General features: G+C 38.3%; 1 protein-coding gene across 1 annotated transcript in view; it reads right to left on the minus strand.

Annotated features, from left to right (window-relative positions):
* The window catches only part of dmrt1 (doublesex and mab-3 related transcription factor 1), a 39,350-nt gene that overhangs the window by 311 nt on the left and 22,423 nt on the right, over positions 1-16,616 (minus strand). The window contains 1 exon segment of the mRNA XM_055200109.2: positions 1-999. This exon segment is cut by the window's left edge and continues 311 nt beyond it. Within this exon segment, the coding sequence (XP_055056084.2) occupies positions 866-999 (134 nt within the window). The 3' untranslated portion in view covers positions 1-865.

Genomic DNA, 16,616 nt, shown 5'->3' on the forward strand with positions numbered 1-16,616 from the left:
ACATCAGGAGATCTTAAAAAAAACATGAACACATACCATATAAAGCTCATTTCTATTAGATGCCCAAGAAACTACTATAGGCATGTAGCGTCACAAACACATTCTCTAATGAACAGTAAAAGTTTTGTGTTTCCCCTCTTTTACGATTTATTCATGACCTTAGGACAGTCGCTGTGCAAACACTATTAAAATCAAGGGCACGGATTGACATTACACAAGAGAAAGCTCAGAAGAGTGCAGCGTATTAGCTGGATCATGGGTAGGAACGGGATGGATGCAAATCATCAAAAGTTAAATGATGTCCTTTAGCGATGGCCATAAATAAACAAGCTGTGAGATTGAAGCATAATTTAATAGTATCTCTTCCTCTCTACCTGCATATTAACCCCACCCTCCTCTGCACAGCTTACAACACAAGTCTGTGGTGATGCCCGAGAAGCTCGGATCATGAAGGTCGTAGTAAGAAGTTAGATTATCCATTAGATCAGAGACAGCACTACTGAGCTGTCTGCACTGCTGAAGTTATGATAGGGTGTTTGTATGGATTGATTTGTCTCACGTTTTATTAGAAGAATCAGACTTAATTAAACAGTATGAAACGTTGTGACACTAACATTGTAAATGAACTATATATACTGAATATCTCATCATTACAGTGTACAGACTCATTTAGAGTAAAACAACTCATTTCTATAAAAATCTTGAAGAACCCCATGCAAAAGGTAATACGTTGATTAGTGTTACCAACTAAATACTCAACAATTTACTACTTCTTTTTACCAGAATCATTGTGTGAAAACACCTCAATTTGAGAAGATACGATTCAAGCTGCTGTTGTTGGGGTTGGAGGGGTTGTTGTAAGCTTTTATTTGGTCACTCCCTCTATGATGGAGTCCACGGAAAAGGTGCCGGACTCTGAGCTGCTTTCACACTCCAGTCTGTTCTCAGTGCTGATGGTCAGCGTGCTCAAACTGGAGTTTTGTGCTCCATCAGAGAAAGCTGAAAGTAGATGGATTAGACATCAACTAACTGTTGTTAAATTTAAAACTCAGATTTATAAATCATCTGAAAGCTGAATAAATAAGCTTTCCATTGATGTATGATATGTAAGGATAGGACAATATTTGGAGGGTGCACAAAAATCATATCAACACATATTACTAAGGATAAATACATTTATATATATATATATATATATATATATATATATATATATATATATATATATATTTATACCACGGGTCTGTTGAATGCTGCATTCTGATTGGCTGAGAAATGTTCTATGGGTGTTGATTATTTTTCTGTAAACCGCACACCTAACAGGAATAATTGACTCCGGTCCTTTGAATTATTTGAAAATAATGCACACCTGCGGTGTAACCACCTACATTACCACCTTGGTGTGCATTATTTTCGTATAATTCAATGGCCCGTCGTCAATTATTCCACACACACACACACACACACACACACACACACACACACACACACACACACACACACACACACACACACACACATATATATATTTATACAACAGTTCTTTCTGGTTCTCGAATCTGAGAGGCGTGCAATATTCTACTGATAACGGCACAGTAACCGCTTCACCTTTCGTATCATTCCGCCACCTAGTGAATGGAGGTCCTCTAAACAGGCTCATCTCTGAATGAAAAAACTGCAGACATACACAACCGCCCTGTTTTGAATCACTCTCCGTGTGTCTCATTAGTTCACTGGCTCATAAATCAGTCTGTGAATCCCCAATCGGAAGTTATTATTCCTTCAAAGATCAGCGCTCTTGGATGTTATGTTAAAGTTAATGGGAGTAATGTCTTGTCACATCGTGTGGACGATTAACACTTGGAAAGTAAACACTAATTTTTTTCAGGAGCTATATCTCTTATCAGAACGCGAAAACACAGTGGAACTGCAGGTAAGCACCGCAGCTTTTAAATGTGGACATTGATCATTTATTTAATCGGGACGTGACTATTAAAACATGTTATGAGATATCGCCACTGGTATATTTATAAGCAGCATGCAAAAACATCTCTCTGACAGTTTGGTATAGTACTGACAAGAACGAAGTCTAATAATAACCGAGTGCTCGTATCGCGTTAAGATGAAATGGTAAACCAATAGTAACATTATAGAAGTATAGTTTTATTAACTTTTACCTCGCGCCAAAACAATAACAACACAAAAGACACTAAATATGAATAAGAAAACAAGTAATAGTTTCATCATGACACCAAATACTGGTGATTTGATCTATTTTTTGACCATCAGGCCAACATGAGAGCCAGGGAATCCCTGTCAGAGATGTAGCCCAGAGAGGGCGGTGGTCAGCGGGGCGAGTGAACACTGACGTCCGCTCATGCTTTGGTTCTCATTCGTACCGAATCTCACTAAGCAAACGTTCAAACAGGCGCTATCTTTACTAATCGACTGCAGATTTAAATATAATACATATACATTCTCGACTGAACTAATCTTAAAACTACACTTTGTGACCAAGAAACAGTAATATAAAGTAACGGCTTTTCCGTTTATTGAGTTGTTATGAGCTTCAAAGCAGCCGAAAGTTTTACCTGTCATTCTGGCCGCCCTCAAATCCGTGGCAGAAGAAGTAGTTCTCAAACAAAGAGGCTTTTAAAATTACTCCGTTGTTGTTTTCTAGTTTTCATTTTTCAAACGTGTGCCGTCGAACTGTAGTATAAAAGCAATATCGCTCTCGGAGTCGTGTGATATAGCTCTATATCATCACGGCTGTGATTGCCTCCGGCACTCGGCACACTCCTACTCGAGCGATATTGCTTAAATATATATATATATAATTTACAAAATATCTTTATGGAACATGATCTTTAATTGATATCCTAATGATTTTAAGCACCCATGCAATGTATTGTTGGCTATTGCTACAAATATATACCCATGCTATTTAAAAATGGTTTTGTGGTCCAGGGTCACAAATATCAAACAGTCTGTGTTCCAGGGGACAATCTAGTTGATTGTCCCCTGGAACACAGGGGGAACACTCATTTCTAGGGGTGTAACGATTAAATTGCATGTCCCATTAAAAATGCCTGTCGGAATTCGATTCTGAATCGCAAGGCTGCGATTGTTTGTTTCATGCACAGCTTGTGCATGTACTTCAGCATTTGGTCAGTAGGAAGTTAGGGTGGCCATTCGTGCCAGTTCCGCCAGACGTGTCCCGAACATGTTTTCGGGTTCGTTCTCCTGAAGTCGCGTTGGTCGACCGCATACGACGTCATCAAGGTTTAATATTTCCGGTTTAATTTCAGAAAAGCAACCGTTACATTTCAAGGTAAGAATGAAACTACAATGATTGTATGTCTTAAAATAAATAAATCTTAATTTTCTACCGTATTTTAACTGAAATGTGAGAACCTTGATGACGTATGTGGTCGAGCAACGCGACTTCCGGAGAACGAACCCGAAAACATGTTCGGGACGTGTCCGGCGGAACTGGCATGAATGGCCACCCTATAGGAAGTCGGAGTCGTTTATAGCGTGCATTTAAAAAAGCAACACTCGTTAAATAATAAATACCTGAAACAATCTAAAGAATAGCGATATAAAATTTCCTGTAGTAGACATTTCCTGGAATAGCGTTTGTAATGCTACTTCTTCTGTGGCACAAAGGGAGTTTCTGCATGAGAGCGCCCCCTGGCGTTCGGATGTGCCGGGATTTCACCATAATTCGTTCAAATTCATTCATTGAGAAAATGCGCATTTGCACGATTAATCGTTACAGCCCTACTCATTTTTAAATAATATACCTGATGTATCCAAGCATGCCGATTATTGATATTTCATTTAATTTAATTATTAAATAATCTATTTTAATAATCTTTATTAAATGTAAAAAAATTTAAAGAAACATCTTTAAAATGGATAACTTGGAGAATAAATGAGAACCCTTTTAATCTTTTTAAAAGGTTTTGCAGGGTGATAACAGCATTCCTATTCCTGGTGGAGCTAAGGAATCTTGGATTAAAGCCTCTTTACATAAATGTAAATGTAACCTCAATAAGCTGGTTGATTAAATGCAAACAACTTAGCAAATTCTAGACAAAGGATGGCTACTTTTTTGAAGAACGTAATTTTGATTTATTTTAAATTAAAAGTGCAATGTGGAACTTTACGCAGCATCTATCGGTGAGACTGTGAATTGCAACCACAACTCAGTCCACAGCTCAAACTTCCTTTTTGAAACGTATAGTGAAGCTACGGTAGCCGCAACAGGGCAAAAACATCATTGTCTGAGACAACGTAGTGACAAAACACGATCTGTAGAACAGGGCTACTACAAACATGGTGACGCGAAATGGCATTTTCCATGTAAGGTGACCCATAAAAGAGCTCTAACACAGTTAATTTTGTAAGGTCTTTATACACCACTGATAATGTAGTTATGCATATTATATTGCATTTCTGTCAAGAGATCCTTCTAAAAGTCACACATTGCACCTTTAATTTAGCCACAAAATTCCTATAGTTCCTATTGTTATTTTATATTTTAATGAGTTTGTTATTTTTTCTAAAATAAGAAAATCTATAATTAAAGAATTAGTAAGTGCTAAATTGCTAAAAAAGTGCTAGCGGCATTGGTTCAGTGGTTCATGTAGGTTGTCTACAAATTGTAAGGTTCCTTCCCCGGTTCCACCTGACCAAGTGTCAAGGTGTCCTTAAAGAAGCATTTCACCCGTAGAAACATTCATCTTTATTGAAAGTGCGTCATATTTATAGTCAAAATGTGACATACATTTCGAATTTGGTGCCTATTTGACCGAGAAAAAAGGTGTTTGTAGTCTCACCCCCTCAACAAAGATATTGGACTTCCTGCTTTCAATGACGCAAAATGATTTCATTTCATTTCACTGAAATCTGTATTTCTCCTTCTTCAGCGGCAACTGAGGAAATGATGCACGACCATTCAAAAACATGACTGGGGTTCTAGCTATACAAAGCTTAATGCAAATGGGTGAAGTGTCCCTTTTAGCAAGACACCTAACCCCAGCTGCTCCTGACGAGTTGGATGGCAACTTGCATGGCTGATACCACCGTCAAATGTGTGAGTGAATGAGTGAATGTGAGACGATATGTAAAGCGGTTTGGATGACCATTGGTCTATGAAAGCGCTATATAAATGCAGTCCATTTACCATTTAAATGTTTGAAATGTTTGACTTTTCGATTGCATAGTACTGCACGGTTTGGGTCGGCTTACTTTTGGGGTCTTTTCCACTGTGTGCAGTACGTAGTACCCAATACTTTTTTTAGTACCACCTCGGTCGGGGGTTCCAAGCAAGCTGAGCTATTACCAAAACGTAACGCAAAAACACTGTAGATCACTGATTGGTCTGAGAGAATCGTCACTACCAGCGTCATCGCTATAATGTAAAAAAGATTAGCTTTACCTTCATGCTAGCTTGCGCTGTCTCAAGTAAACCTGTTGTCATCTGTGCTTTGCTGTAAGTTCCCAAACGATGTGCAAAAATCTATTTGTGGTGGTCAATTTAAAATTTGTGGTGGACCGAGAAATAAATGAATGTATGATGTATAGCATTCCAACGACGCTCTCACTTGTATGATGTCACAGCAGTAGGCAGCGCAAATATAATGACACGCCTATAATCCCTCCCACTCCCAAGTGTTACTAAACTCAATGGAAAAGCTAACCAAGCCAAAGTGAGGTGAGCTGACCCAACCCAACCTAAACTATGCAATGGAAAAGCGCCATAATACACCTGCAATTTCCAGGTCCAATACCCTCAAATTCAAGGACTAAATGTGGGGACGCATTTCAAGTAAGGTTCCATTGTGTTACCTTTAAAGATACATTGTTACAGTTCCCTGTCGAGGGAACTCGCGCTGCGTCGCTGCGGTGACACTTTGTGGACGCCTCCAAGGGTAAGTGTGTCTGAATGTGTATATCAAATTCAACCAATGGTGAGGCTTAACGCCAAAGACAGGGTGACGTGGGAGCCAGGAAGTATATCGCTATCTGAAATATTGCCAAAGTTGGCGTTACAGGGACGCAGGCAGTATGGCAAGGGAGACGCTGCGCTTCGTTCCCTTCTCAGGGAACAACGGTTACATACGTAACCCGACACATTTTCATTGCAAAAAAGCATTTTACAGAAGATATAAGCATTTAAAGAAAACAGTTTAGCACGTGTGCTTAAAACGGCTAGACATTGTATGATATTATCCTACACTACACAGGGAATAATATGGATTTTTTCCCCGAAAACTTCTTGCATAAAATAGATTCAAGCACTTTAATGCCCTGTATCTATGTATGTATATTTTCAAAAACTTTCCAGAGCCTTGAATTTTCCCCCAGATTCACAAACTTCAAGGATTTCATGGCATGCGTACACAATACATATTAAAAAGCTTATTTTAAGATGAAGAGTTACTATTTTTATTTCTACAAAAAAAGTGAACAAGCTGAATCTTGACCAGGAACATAATAAGTGTGGAAATATTGCTGTTGAAAGCATTTCTTATCATGCGATTATCAGCTTATCCTTTCAAACCACCCAACGTCGATTAACCGCAGGAACACTGCGGTCAGCTCCTCGACATTACAACAAAGTAAAAACAATGGATCCTTTTATGAATCTCCAACTGCAGTAAGTTCTGGCTACTTTGGCAAACTCACTCGACCTGACGATACACGTATTGAGCCAGACAGACTGCTGACCAAGCAAACGACTACAGGAAAAGTAATGTGTTTACTATGCAGTGTTTTTCCAATGTCTGGTGTGCGCATAGATAACTAAAGAACAGCACTGAACCGGCACAAAGCCTTTAGTTTTCTACAAATGAGTATTTGTTTAATTAATGATAAATGTAATTACTTGCTATGTTAATGCAAACCTGAAACAGTAGCAGAACAAACCGTTATAGTTCCCTATAAACACGGATGATGGTTTGTGCACTGAGCCGAGTCACTACTCATCTCAATGTGCATATGAAGCTAATACATTACAGTCTCTGTGCCGAGTCTATCAAAGTTACGAGTGTTGGGAGGGGCAAGTCACACAAATCCTGTTCAGCTGCTTTCCTGACCTTCATAACCCGAGAAAAGGAACATAAAGACTCTTACTGCGCCTCTCATCCCTTTTTCCCATCTAGCTCTCCTCCTCTCCGCTGCTCTGGCGTGGAGGTAATTAAGGGGCGCTGGCGAAGAGGAGTAATTTTTCTCCTCATTAACTTCCTGATTGGTTTCAGGCTACAAAACTTTGCGCTCCGCCCGCAGTTTGTCACCAATTCCAAACTGGCCAATCGTTAATACTAATGTTTGTGTAGCTAAACTGCACCGATGCTCTTTGTAGAGCAGTAATACACAGCGAGCGGGTGAAAGAGGAGGGGTTGGAATTAGTGGCAGTGTTAATTCTGAAGGAGTTCATCAGGAGGAAATCTATGGTGTAATTAAAGGGGAGATCTTGCGGGTGATCGGACAGGTCGTTCACGGGGACGGTAAATCACCCGAGGGGGGGCCGGATGCTCGTGTTTGCAGAGCGGACATGTTCTGCGTTGCGGCTCCGTTGCCTTTGATTATCTTTGTATTACCACTTAATATAGACTAATGTCAGATCGCTCCCATAAACACTCTCTAATGCAAACAATCAGGCTTTAAAAACGTAGGTAAGACTTAATACAAATTAAACTGGTGAATGGCACAATATAGCACACTTGTAATCTCATTTGGAAAAGAATTACATTTATCCAAACCTTCACAACACAGATGTATTCATCGGAGTTGCCAAACGAGAAATTTCCTTTGTAAACTACACGCTGGCAATGACACAAGAATTTACCAAACATCACACGTGTCTGTCAAGCGTAAAACAGTACTGAAACGAGAGAGGATTTATTTTTCTGTAAACCCGAAAAAGAGCTTATTCTCCCATCTGAACTTCTGACCTATTCACCCTTGTTCAGCTGACTATCTTAGATTTCCCAACTATTAAACCGTCTTTGTGTGGTTTAACAAAAGGAAGCTTTTTTTAAAAGAGCATGAAAAGGGGAGGGGAAACATTGAAAGAAGCTCAATCATTTCTGGCAGTTTGAAAAAGTGAACAAAAGCCCAGATGTGAGAGAAGATGGTAATTCAGGGCTGATCTATTGTGGATAAGCTCTTTCCTTGCAACTCATATACTGCCAGCACTGGGCCATGAGGGTCCATAATGCCTTCACTTAGATAAACAAACACAGTTGCGCAGAGATAACGCAAACTGGGCACACGCACACACATACACAGGCAGGCAGGCATACGTGCTCGGACGTGTATACAAGACTCACTCGTACACTTAGATATGAAAATCCGAAATAATTGTTCACTGTATCAAAGTGGTAAAAAAAGCTAACGAATCAAACACACATCTGTAGGACACTGCTTAGGTGAGGACGTGCCAGGAAAAAAATGGAGTTCCCCGTGTAGAATGACATTCACGTCTCTCAATCATTAGAGCTGTGGCAGGACTTAATGGCGCAGAAAACACAGGCCTACAGCAAGAAGGCAGCACCTTAAACAGATGCTGACTTCTCAGCCGGTGAACAGCCAGCAGAGACGGATGCTGTTCTCAGACCAGGGCTCTCACTCATAATCACATTGGGACCCTGAGTATAAAACAAGATGCTTATGTGATTTTTACTTAACAGCAAGCAGGCAAACACTTCATTGCAAACATGCAATGGTTGATCTGCTAGGTTTAAGGAAAATAAGCTGATGATTCACTGTTAATTAGAGAAATAAGAAAAAATATGCAGGGCTGCCTTCGTCTAACGATAATTATATATATATTTTTAATTATATTTAATAGGTTAAGCGGGCGATTATTTTTTCTATTAACCAACTAATCGGATAAAAACCTAAATATTTACATGCTCAAATAGTTTTTCACTTATTACAGTTAAATAAATTAGGGTATTCATGTGTAGAAAAGTACTACTACCAGCGGCGGCCCGTGACTTCTTTTTTTGAGGGCGCTCGATGCGAAGTTCGTCACAAACTGGTATGTACCCCGTCATGTGTGTGGTTTGTAATTTCAAAATATGTGTTCTGCGCATTGAGTGAACCTATGTGAATCATGTGTCTTGTCAAAATAAGTGCCTGCTGCAGACGCGTCTAAAGGGTTTATGATAAAAGAGATGCTCACGTTTGCCAGATACTCACATAATCTTAGTGTTAAGGGAGTGTTTTGTTTGTATTTTGTGAACGTGAGCGTCTCTTTTATCATAAACGGTTTTGACGCGTGTGCAGCAGGCACTTATTTAGACAAAAACAGGTGATGCACATGGTTTACATGACACAAAAAAACACATATTTTGAAGACACAAGCAACACACGACACTCCGAACACATACAGTATTTTAATTTGGGCCCCTCGGATGAGCAGTCACGAGCCGCCACTGACTACTACAGAGCTAAACTGACATAATCTTTTTGATTTAAAGCCCTAAATAAAAAGTGTGTGCAGCTTGTAAATAGTAAACATTTTTAAATGTCAAAGTATAAATAAACAAAACATATTGAGTTGTAATCTTCAGGGATGTGCTGTTCCACAGATTAAAATTTTTTTATTTTCAACTTTAGACCTTGATGAGAATTAACATTATTCGTTATTAACAAAATAAATAAGCTATATGATATACATGCATTGTTACAGTAATAAAAACCTTGACTTCCCACATACTTTTAAACAGATGTTTAGTGTGTGATTCATTATTAATTTTATGAAAACCTAAAAACAATTCAAAAAATACAAACTCACTTATAGAAGGTTTCTTTGGACGCACATGCGCTAACGTGATACACGTCTGGATCCGAACTTTACTTCCGTTTTTTTTAATGGTCTGAGTAGTTGCTAAACTGATGTCTTGAACAAATGCCTCGTCGAAAACAACAAATGTTTTGGTTTCCTAGGTAATATATGTGTTGTTTTTTTGCTTGTTATATAAATAAACTACGTTTAAAGAACTTTGTTGTTATTTATTCTTAGCTGAGTTTACCAGAAGTTACGTGCGGACCACGACAGCCGCTTGTTTATGTTGTTACTGCTGAAACTGTTTTAAATTAATGGACAAAATAAATCCAGCATTTATTAACCAGCATTCTTTTGCACATTTTCCTACGTCATTATCCTGTCAGGGTTGCCAGATCCGCAAAACTAAACCAGCCCAATGGCCATTCAAAATTTGTCCAAAAGCATCCCAATGACTCGTCACAGACCAAATACCAACAACTAGTCAACCACATCCTTCCATCTTTAACCCACAGAAAATCATCAACCTGTGAAAACAGTTAAAAGTAGCCCAATTCAGAACTACGCTGAAAGGCAGGGGACCTGGCAACGCTTGATAAACGTGCAGCTCGCTATGTATGATGAAACAGCACCTGACTTTATTTATAAAACGAACGTGTATCCGTTCTCCAAAGGTGCGGGAGCATGTGACATCACTGACAAACTAATTGACAACACATTTCGTAACCGATTTTTATGGGTTTCATAGATTAGTTGCTGCAACCCTAAAAAAATTGTCTATGGTTGGGACATTTAATATTAACTAAATGTAATTACTTTTTTTACATATTCTGACCTATGGTGCCTTCCTGTGAACCACTCAGCGGCACAATGTTCTAGATGGTTACCAATGTAAGCATTAGGGCTGGGTATCGATTCAGATGTTCCAGATCGATTTCGATTCACAAGCTAAAGTCGATTCAATTTCGAGTCAATTTTCGATTCCGGTTCTCGGGCCGTGTTTTTTGTCGATCCTCGATTTAACCCAATGAATATAGATTTAATACAAATACTATATTAATAAAAAGAACAGTGAACAGCAGTTTACAAGTGGGTAATTAATAAGAAGAAATTAAATGCCAGAACACTATCGTCGTCGTCTTGCTTGCGAAATCTAAAATGCTTCCATACCTCTGACTTTTTATGTGAAGGTGGCATCAACGTCGATGAAGCACCTGAAACTGTCATTTTAAGCACTGACTGAATGAATGACAGGCTCACCTCTCGCTCCTTGGTAACATTGCGAAAGGCAAAAAAGAGGGTGACATATTAGCCTGGATGCCAGCCGATCTTAGCCCCGCCCACAAGATTTTGAGAACGGGAAGATCGGTCTGGGGTTTCTGCGTTGAGGAGCTACTATGCTAGACCCAAAGCTGGTCGAACCAATCAAATTGTCAGGGCGGGCTTTATACAATGATGGACAGATGATGAACAGTAACGTAATCAACTGCGTCACCAAAGAGCGCGTGTGTTCAATCTGTTTACAACGAAATGGCTGCCGCTGTAGAATTCAGATGTGTGGATTCTGACATTGAGTCTGTTGTAAAACGATATCGAGCATTGATTTTAAAAGAGGAACAGAGAAACGCGAGCAAGGCATTTGTTGATGTTTTTGCCGTCCTTCCTACGGGATTCGGCAAAAGTTGGTCGCAACTGAAACTGGTATCAAGGCGATGCAACTCGGCGTGCATGACGAGATGGATATAATTAGCGGTCGTTGCCAGCTTCTTTTCGAAAGCCCGTAATCGTGGTTGCTGAATAAGTGGAGGGACACGCTAGGCTCAGATATTTTTCAAGCCAACGTAATGGGTATCGTCGTGGATGAATTTCACCTAACGTACAAATGGTAAGAGATAGTCTTACTGTATGACTTAGTAAATACTTAATGTTGTGATATAAATGAAATGTTGTAAACATAGTAGGTGTTGATGTACGTTCTCTAAGACTTAGTATAATCACAATCTTAGTGTCATTGTAGCGAAATAACTAGCAGTTCGGTCAGGCTGCAAAAGACGTAACGTACGACGTCACACACTCCGTTGCTTATTGCTTATTGGTCATAGGTCTATCCAATTGAGTGCAGAGGCATTTTTCGTTTGAGACACGCCTCATAATTATAGCTCAATGGAGCTGTATCAGACTCAAATTCTGACTAGAATTGAGTATGACAACGTCAGGCTAGTGACATATAGTGAAGAAGACTAGTAATTAGATTAACGTTAATCTTACGTTCAATGTTTGCAGAAATAAATATGAAAGAAAAAAATCGATTCTGCTCTCTGAGAATCGATTTTGAATCGACCACATAAAAAAAACGATTAAACGAAAAAACTTTTTTTGCCCAGCCCTAGTAAGGATTGCTAGGTAATTCCTGCCACAAGTCCAAAAAGTCAAATAGCCCACTTGACAGATATCTAGACATACATTTTCTACAGCATTTTCGTATTTTGTGTCATCAACCTGGCTACTGTTCTGGCTGCTCAGAAATGTAACTGCACACTTCCCTTTATCAATCCAGATTATTTAAAGTATCCTTATGTCACTACAGGATGATTTACACTGTAAAGTTTAATACTTAAAGCAAGATTTTGATGAGTATGTACTAGCATACACTAGTGATACTTGCCAGTAAATACTCACATATTGCTTTAAGATTGTGGTGCATAACTCTATTCATTCAAACAAACAAACAAACAAACAAACAAAAAACACACACAAATGAATATAAAACTACTGACATCCTTTATTTTTAAACAATGAAACCTCATCAGTTCCCATTATCGGTCTATTAGAGATCTGCATGAGTGGCCTGTAACGTCTGACAGGAGACATGGTGCCAGGGTCAGAGGCTAATTAAACACATAAGCACCTCCAGACCTGTATTGTTCGCCAATCTGTCCCCAGTCTGAAAGTGTCTCCGAGAGAACTGACAGGCCCTCCTCTCTGCTAAATCATTGGCACTTCTGCCGGCACCCCTGCAAATGACCCGTCCGTCTCCCTGTCCGCGCACCGATCCGTCGAAACATTATGGATATACTATAATGACCTGAGACACGGGATCGATGATTTGAGGGATTTTGTGTCATTATGTTTAAAGGAGAGAAAATAATTGTGAGTTCAGAATAAGTGATGCAGGCAATTGGTTAGAACGACGGTGGGGGAGACTACAGCCTCGCTGGATGAAATCAGCATCTCAATATATTCAGCTAAATGATTTAATGTTAAGAGCCAAGTTAATTATGATCTCACAAAGTCAACATTTTGCTGAATGATCTCATTTTCACTGGTAAACATGATCGATTATAGCAAAAGTGTGTCATTTTTCTATCCTTACAGCCTGAAAAAAAATACTGTCTCTGTGGTGCTATCAAAGCATTTGCTCTGTTAGCTTATGCATGTGGAGCCCAAAACAGCAACATTCACCCATTCAATGGTGTGAGACCCAGTAGACACTACATGTTTGTCCAACCAATGGAAGACATGTCATATAACACTCAAGATATGTTGTATAATTCATTATACACTAATGGATTTAAAAATAAATTTAAAGCACTGAATATGTGCCTATTATAGCTACTAACATATCTTTCCTAATTTAATAACATATTACAAAGATTTTCAGTTTGCTCTCATTTAGACCATACTCTCGATGCGAAAGTGTGCTAAAGAGAGCAGGGCCCTTAGCTGCAGTCATTATCTATTTAATCTCCTCAACACCTCAGGCAAGTGTTAATGGAAATGTTGTACAACACATTACAACAGTGCTTGAGCCTGGAGCAGGCAATTACACTGGTATTTAACCGATCCATAGAGAGAAAAGACAGAGCGTTTAGCATCAGCAGTAGAGAAGGAAAGACAGCATGACATGGAGGAGTTACTGACTATGCGGTTAAATAACACTCCAGACAGGGATTTTGCCTGCCGGCCACTGGTTCACACTTTGATTTACTTGACTAAATGTCAGACATTTCAATTCCTGTGAAAGCCTTTGGATTGGAGGTCACCCAAAAACAAACTTTGCCATTACCAATAACAAACTTGGGAATAAAAAAAAATGTAAATGCATTAACTAACATGAACAATATAGTTTTACAGCATGTGTTGATTCTTGTTAATCTTAGTTAAAGTCGATACAGTTGTTCATGTTAGTTCGTGGTGCATTAATTACTGTTAACAGTAACAATGCTTGATTTCATTAGTAAATGCCGAATTAACATGAACAAAGATTAATAAATGCTAGATTGTTTATTGCTAATGGATGAACTAATTGTTAACAAACATAACCTTATTGTAAAGTGTCACCAATATTTTACGTTTATATTTACATATTGATTATTAAAAACATACATCATAACATATACAGCCTACAGCTACAAGTCTACAATTATAAGCTTACAATTGTGCGGTGGGGCCTGCTGTCGAGTATATATGTGAAGTTATACAGTAGCTCAAAATTTCATATAGATAATTTATTATAGCATGTTAAAATGCCACTTTGTAGGTGTGAGCAAAAAATTTGCCGTTTTTGGGGTGTGTCATTTAACATGCAAATGAGCTGATCTCTGGACTAAATGGTAGGGCTTTAGGTTTTACAAAGATATTAAATTAGTGCTGCACAATTAATCGCATCGCAATCGCGATGTCAGCCTGTGCGATTATATGACAGCAAAATGTTGCAATTATATTAAATAAATAAATGTGTGGACTTGTTAACACAAACTTTCTGATAACACTTTGATGATATTCCTTGCTGTTTAAAAAAAGAAAGAAAAACGAACAAAAAAGGCAGTGCACGTGTGGCATGCACGTGTGTGGTGTACGTCGTCACTTATACCAGAGCGAAGATGGATGCAGAGGAGGTTGACAGTGATCTGGTAGCTTAAAAAAACTCTTTGTCGGTTGTATTGCGGTATTTTGGATTTAGGATTACTGACACTGAGCAGTTGCTACATCACGTGGCAATACGAAAACATTTCTAGTTTTACAAATACACATTTTAGCTAAACTGTGTGTGGATTTTCCTTAACACCCATCAAGTTGACTCATGATACCACTTAGTATAATCGCAATCGCACATCGCAATATTAGCATCAATAACCGCAATGGGAAAAATTACCCAAATCGTGCAGCCCTATATTAAATACAAAAATACTAGGTTGAATTGACCATATTCGTTTTAACAAATTGTTCTGCATTTGTTTATACAGTGTAAAAAGTACATGAATATACAAAAATGAACAAAACCTACATATTCTGTTATAATGGTGAAACATATTAGACTGCACAGCATGTAAAATGTAATAATTCTCATATGTACTGAGATTTATTATTTAGATTTTTTATCAGGCCAATGTGACCATTGTCCGCACTGATATCTAGAGAGTTGCATATAATAATAATTTAATTGTGATATAAGGCATTCACAATTTCACTTTACACAATGCCCATTTACTCAAGATTCACTTTAAACATTTCAAGCAAGCTGTCAAGGTTATTGACCGACGGCAATAATCTCTACATGGTCAAATATTGACCAGTTAATTGGTCTAGGTAAAATGAAGTGCAAAAAGAACTGTGATAGAAACACAGAACCTCAGCATATGCCCTGTCAGTTTGACACACTTCACTGATTTGAATGTGATGCAGCTCTGTCCTTGAGGTCAAACCCTTTATTCAGGACGATAAGGAATTTGCCAAAAACCATTGAATGGAATAAATACACCCTAACCTAAATTTATTACTAACATACAATCTGGGACGGAAATAAGCACTTACCAAAAACTTGGTACGAGACACTTAAAATTTAAATAACATTTTTAAAGATTTCAAACTTGTGTGATTTCAGTTTCCCATTCATATATTTTATCAATGAAGATTTCTTAAAAAAAAAATTCAAAATCACATCTCGTTCTCAAGAACCCAATCGTGTTTCTCGTAGAGCCATTTTAAGTGCGACTCTACGAGACACAAGATTGGGTTCTTAAAAAAAAAAAATTTAATCCTCAATGATAAAATATATGAATGGGAAACTGAAATCACATAATTTTGAAATATTTTAAATTAATCTAGGACTGTCCCTAACAGTGATTTTGGTAATTGATAATGAAGTAATTTGTTATTTTTGATAATAAATAAAAAAAGTGAGCAATAACCTCTAAAATTACATATAATAATGCAATAATAATTGGTTCAAATAAAGTATTAGAAAGGAAAAAACTCCCGCACACTATCATATACTTGCAATTTAAAATAATTTATTTAACAACGTTTCGGTCTCACGACCTTCATCAGGTATACCTGATGAAGGTCGTGAGACCGAAACGTTGTTAAATAAATTATTTTAAATTGCAAGTATATGATAGTGTGCGGGAGTTTTTTCTTTCTGATACGACCTAATTGTTGGTCTTTTTTCCTACGCACCTATTCACTACAGGTGTGCGATGGAGTTTGTTCATTAATCAAATAAAGTATTAAAACCAAGTAAACACACCTGTTATAAAAACCAGCATTATGTATTATAACAAATGCCTGCAGAGGGCACCAACAGTCTCACAATTGTTATTTTGCTTTTATTTAAGATTGAGAAACGCTTACTTTTGGCCAAACAAGGTTTAAAATCCATTTATACCACGTGGCTGTTGAATGCTTCACCCCCCATTCAGATAGCCAGCGACCAGCAGTAGCAGAGGGACGCCATCTCTTTCATTTCAATGGAAACCGGGCGACTTCCGGCGGCACGAGCGAAAGTGACCGTTGGCAACATCGGCGTGTC

The sequence above is a fragment of the Misgurnus anguillicaudatus genome, chromosome 22, assembly GCF_027580225.2.
Source record: "Misgurnus anguillicaudatus chromosome 22, ASM2758022v2, whole genome shotgun sequence".
Lineage (NCBI taxonomy): Eukaryota > Metazoa > Chordata > Actinopteri > Cypriniformes > Cobitidae > Misgurnus > Misgurnus anguillicaudatus.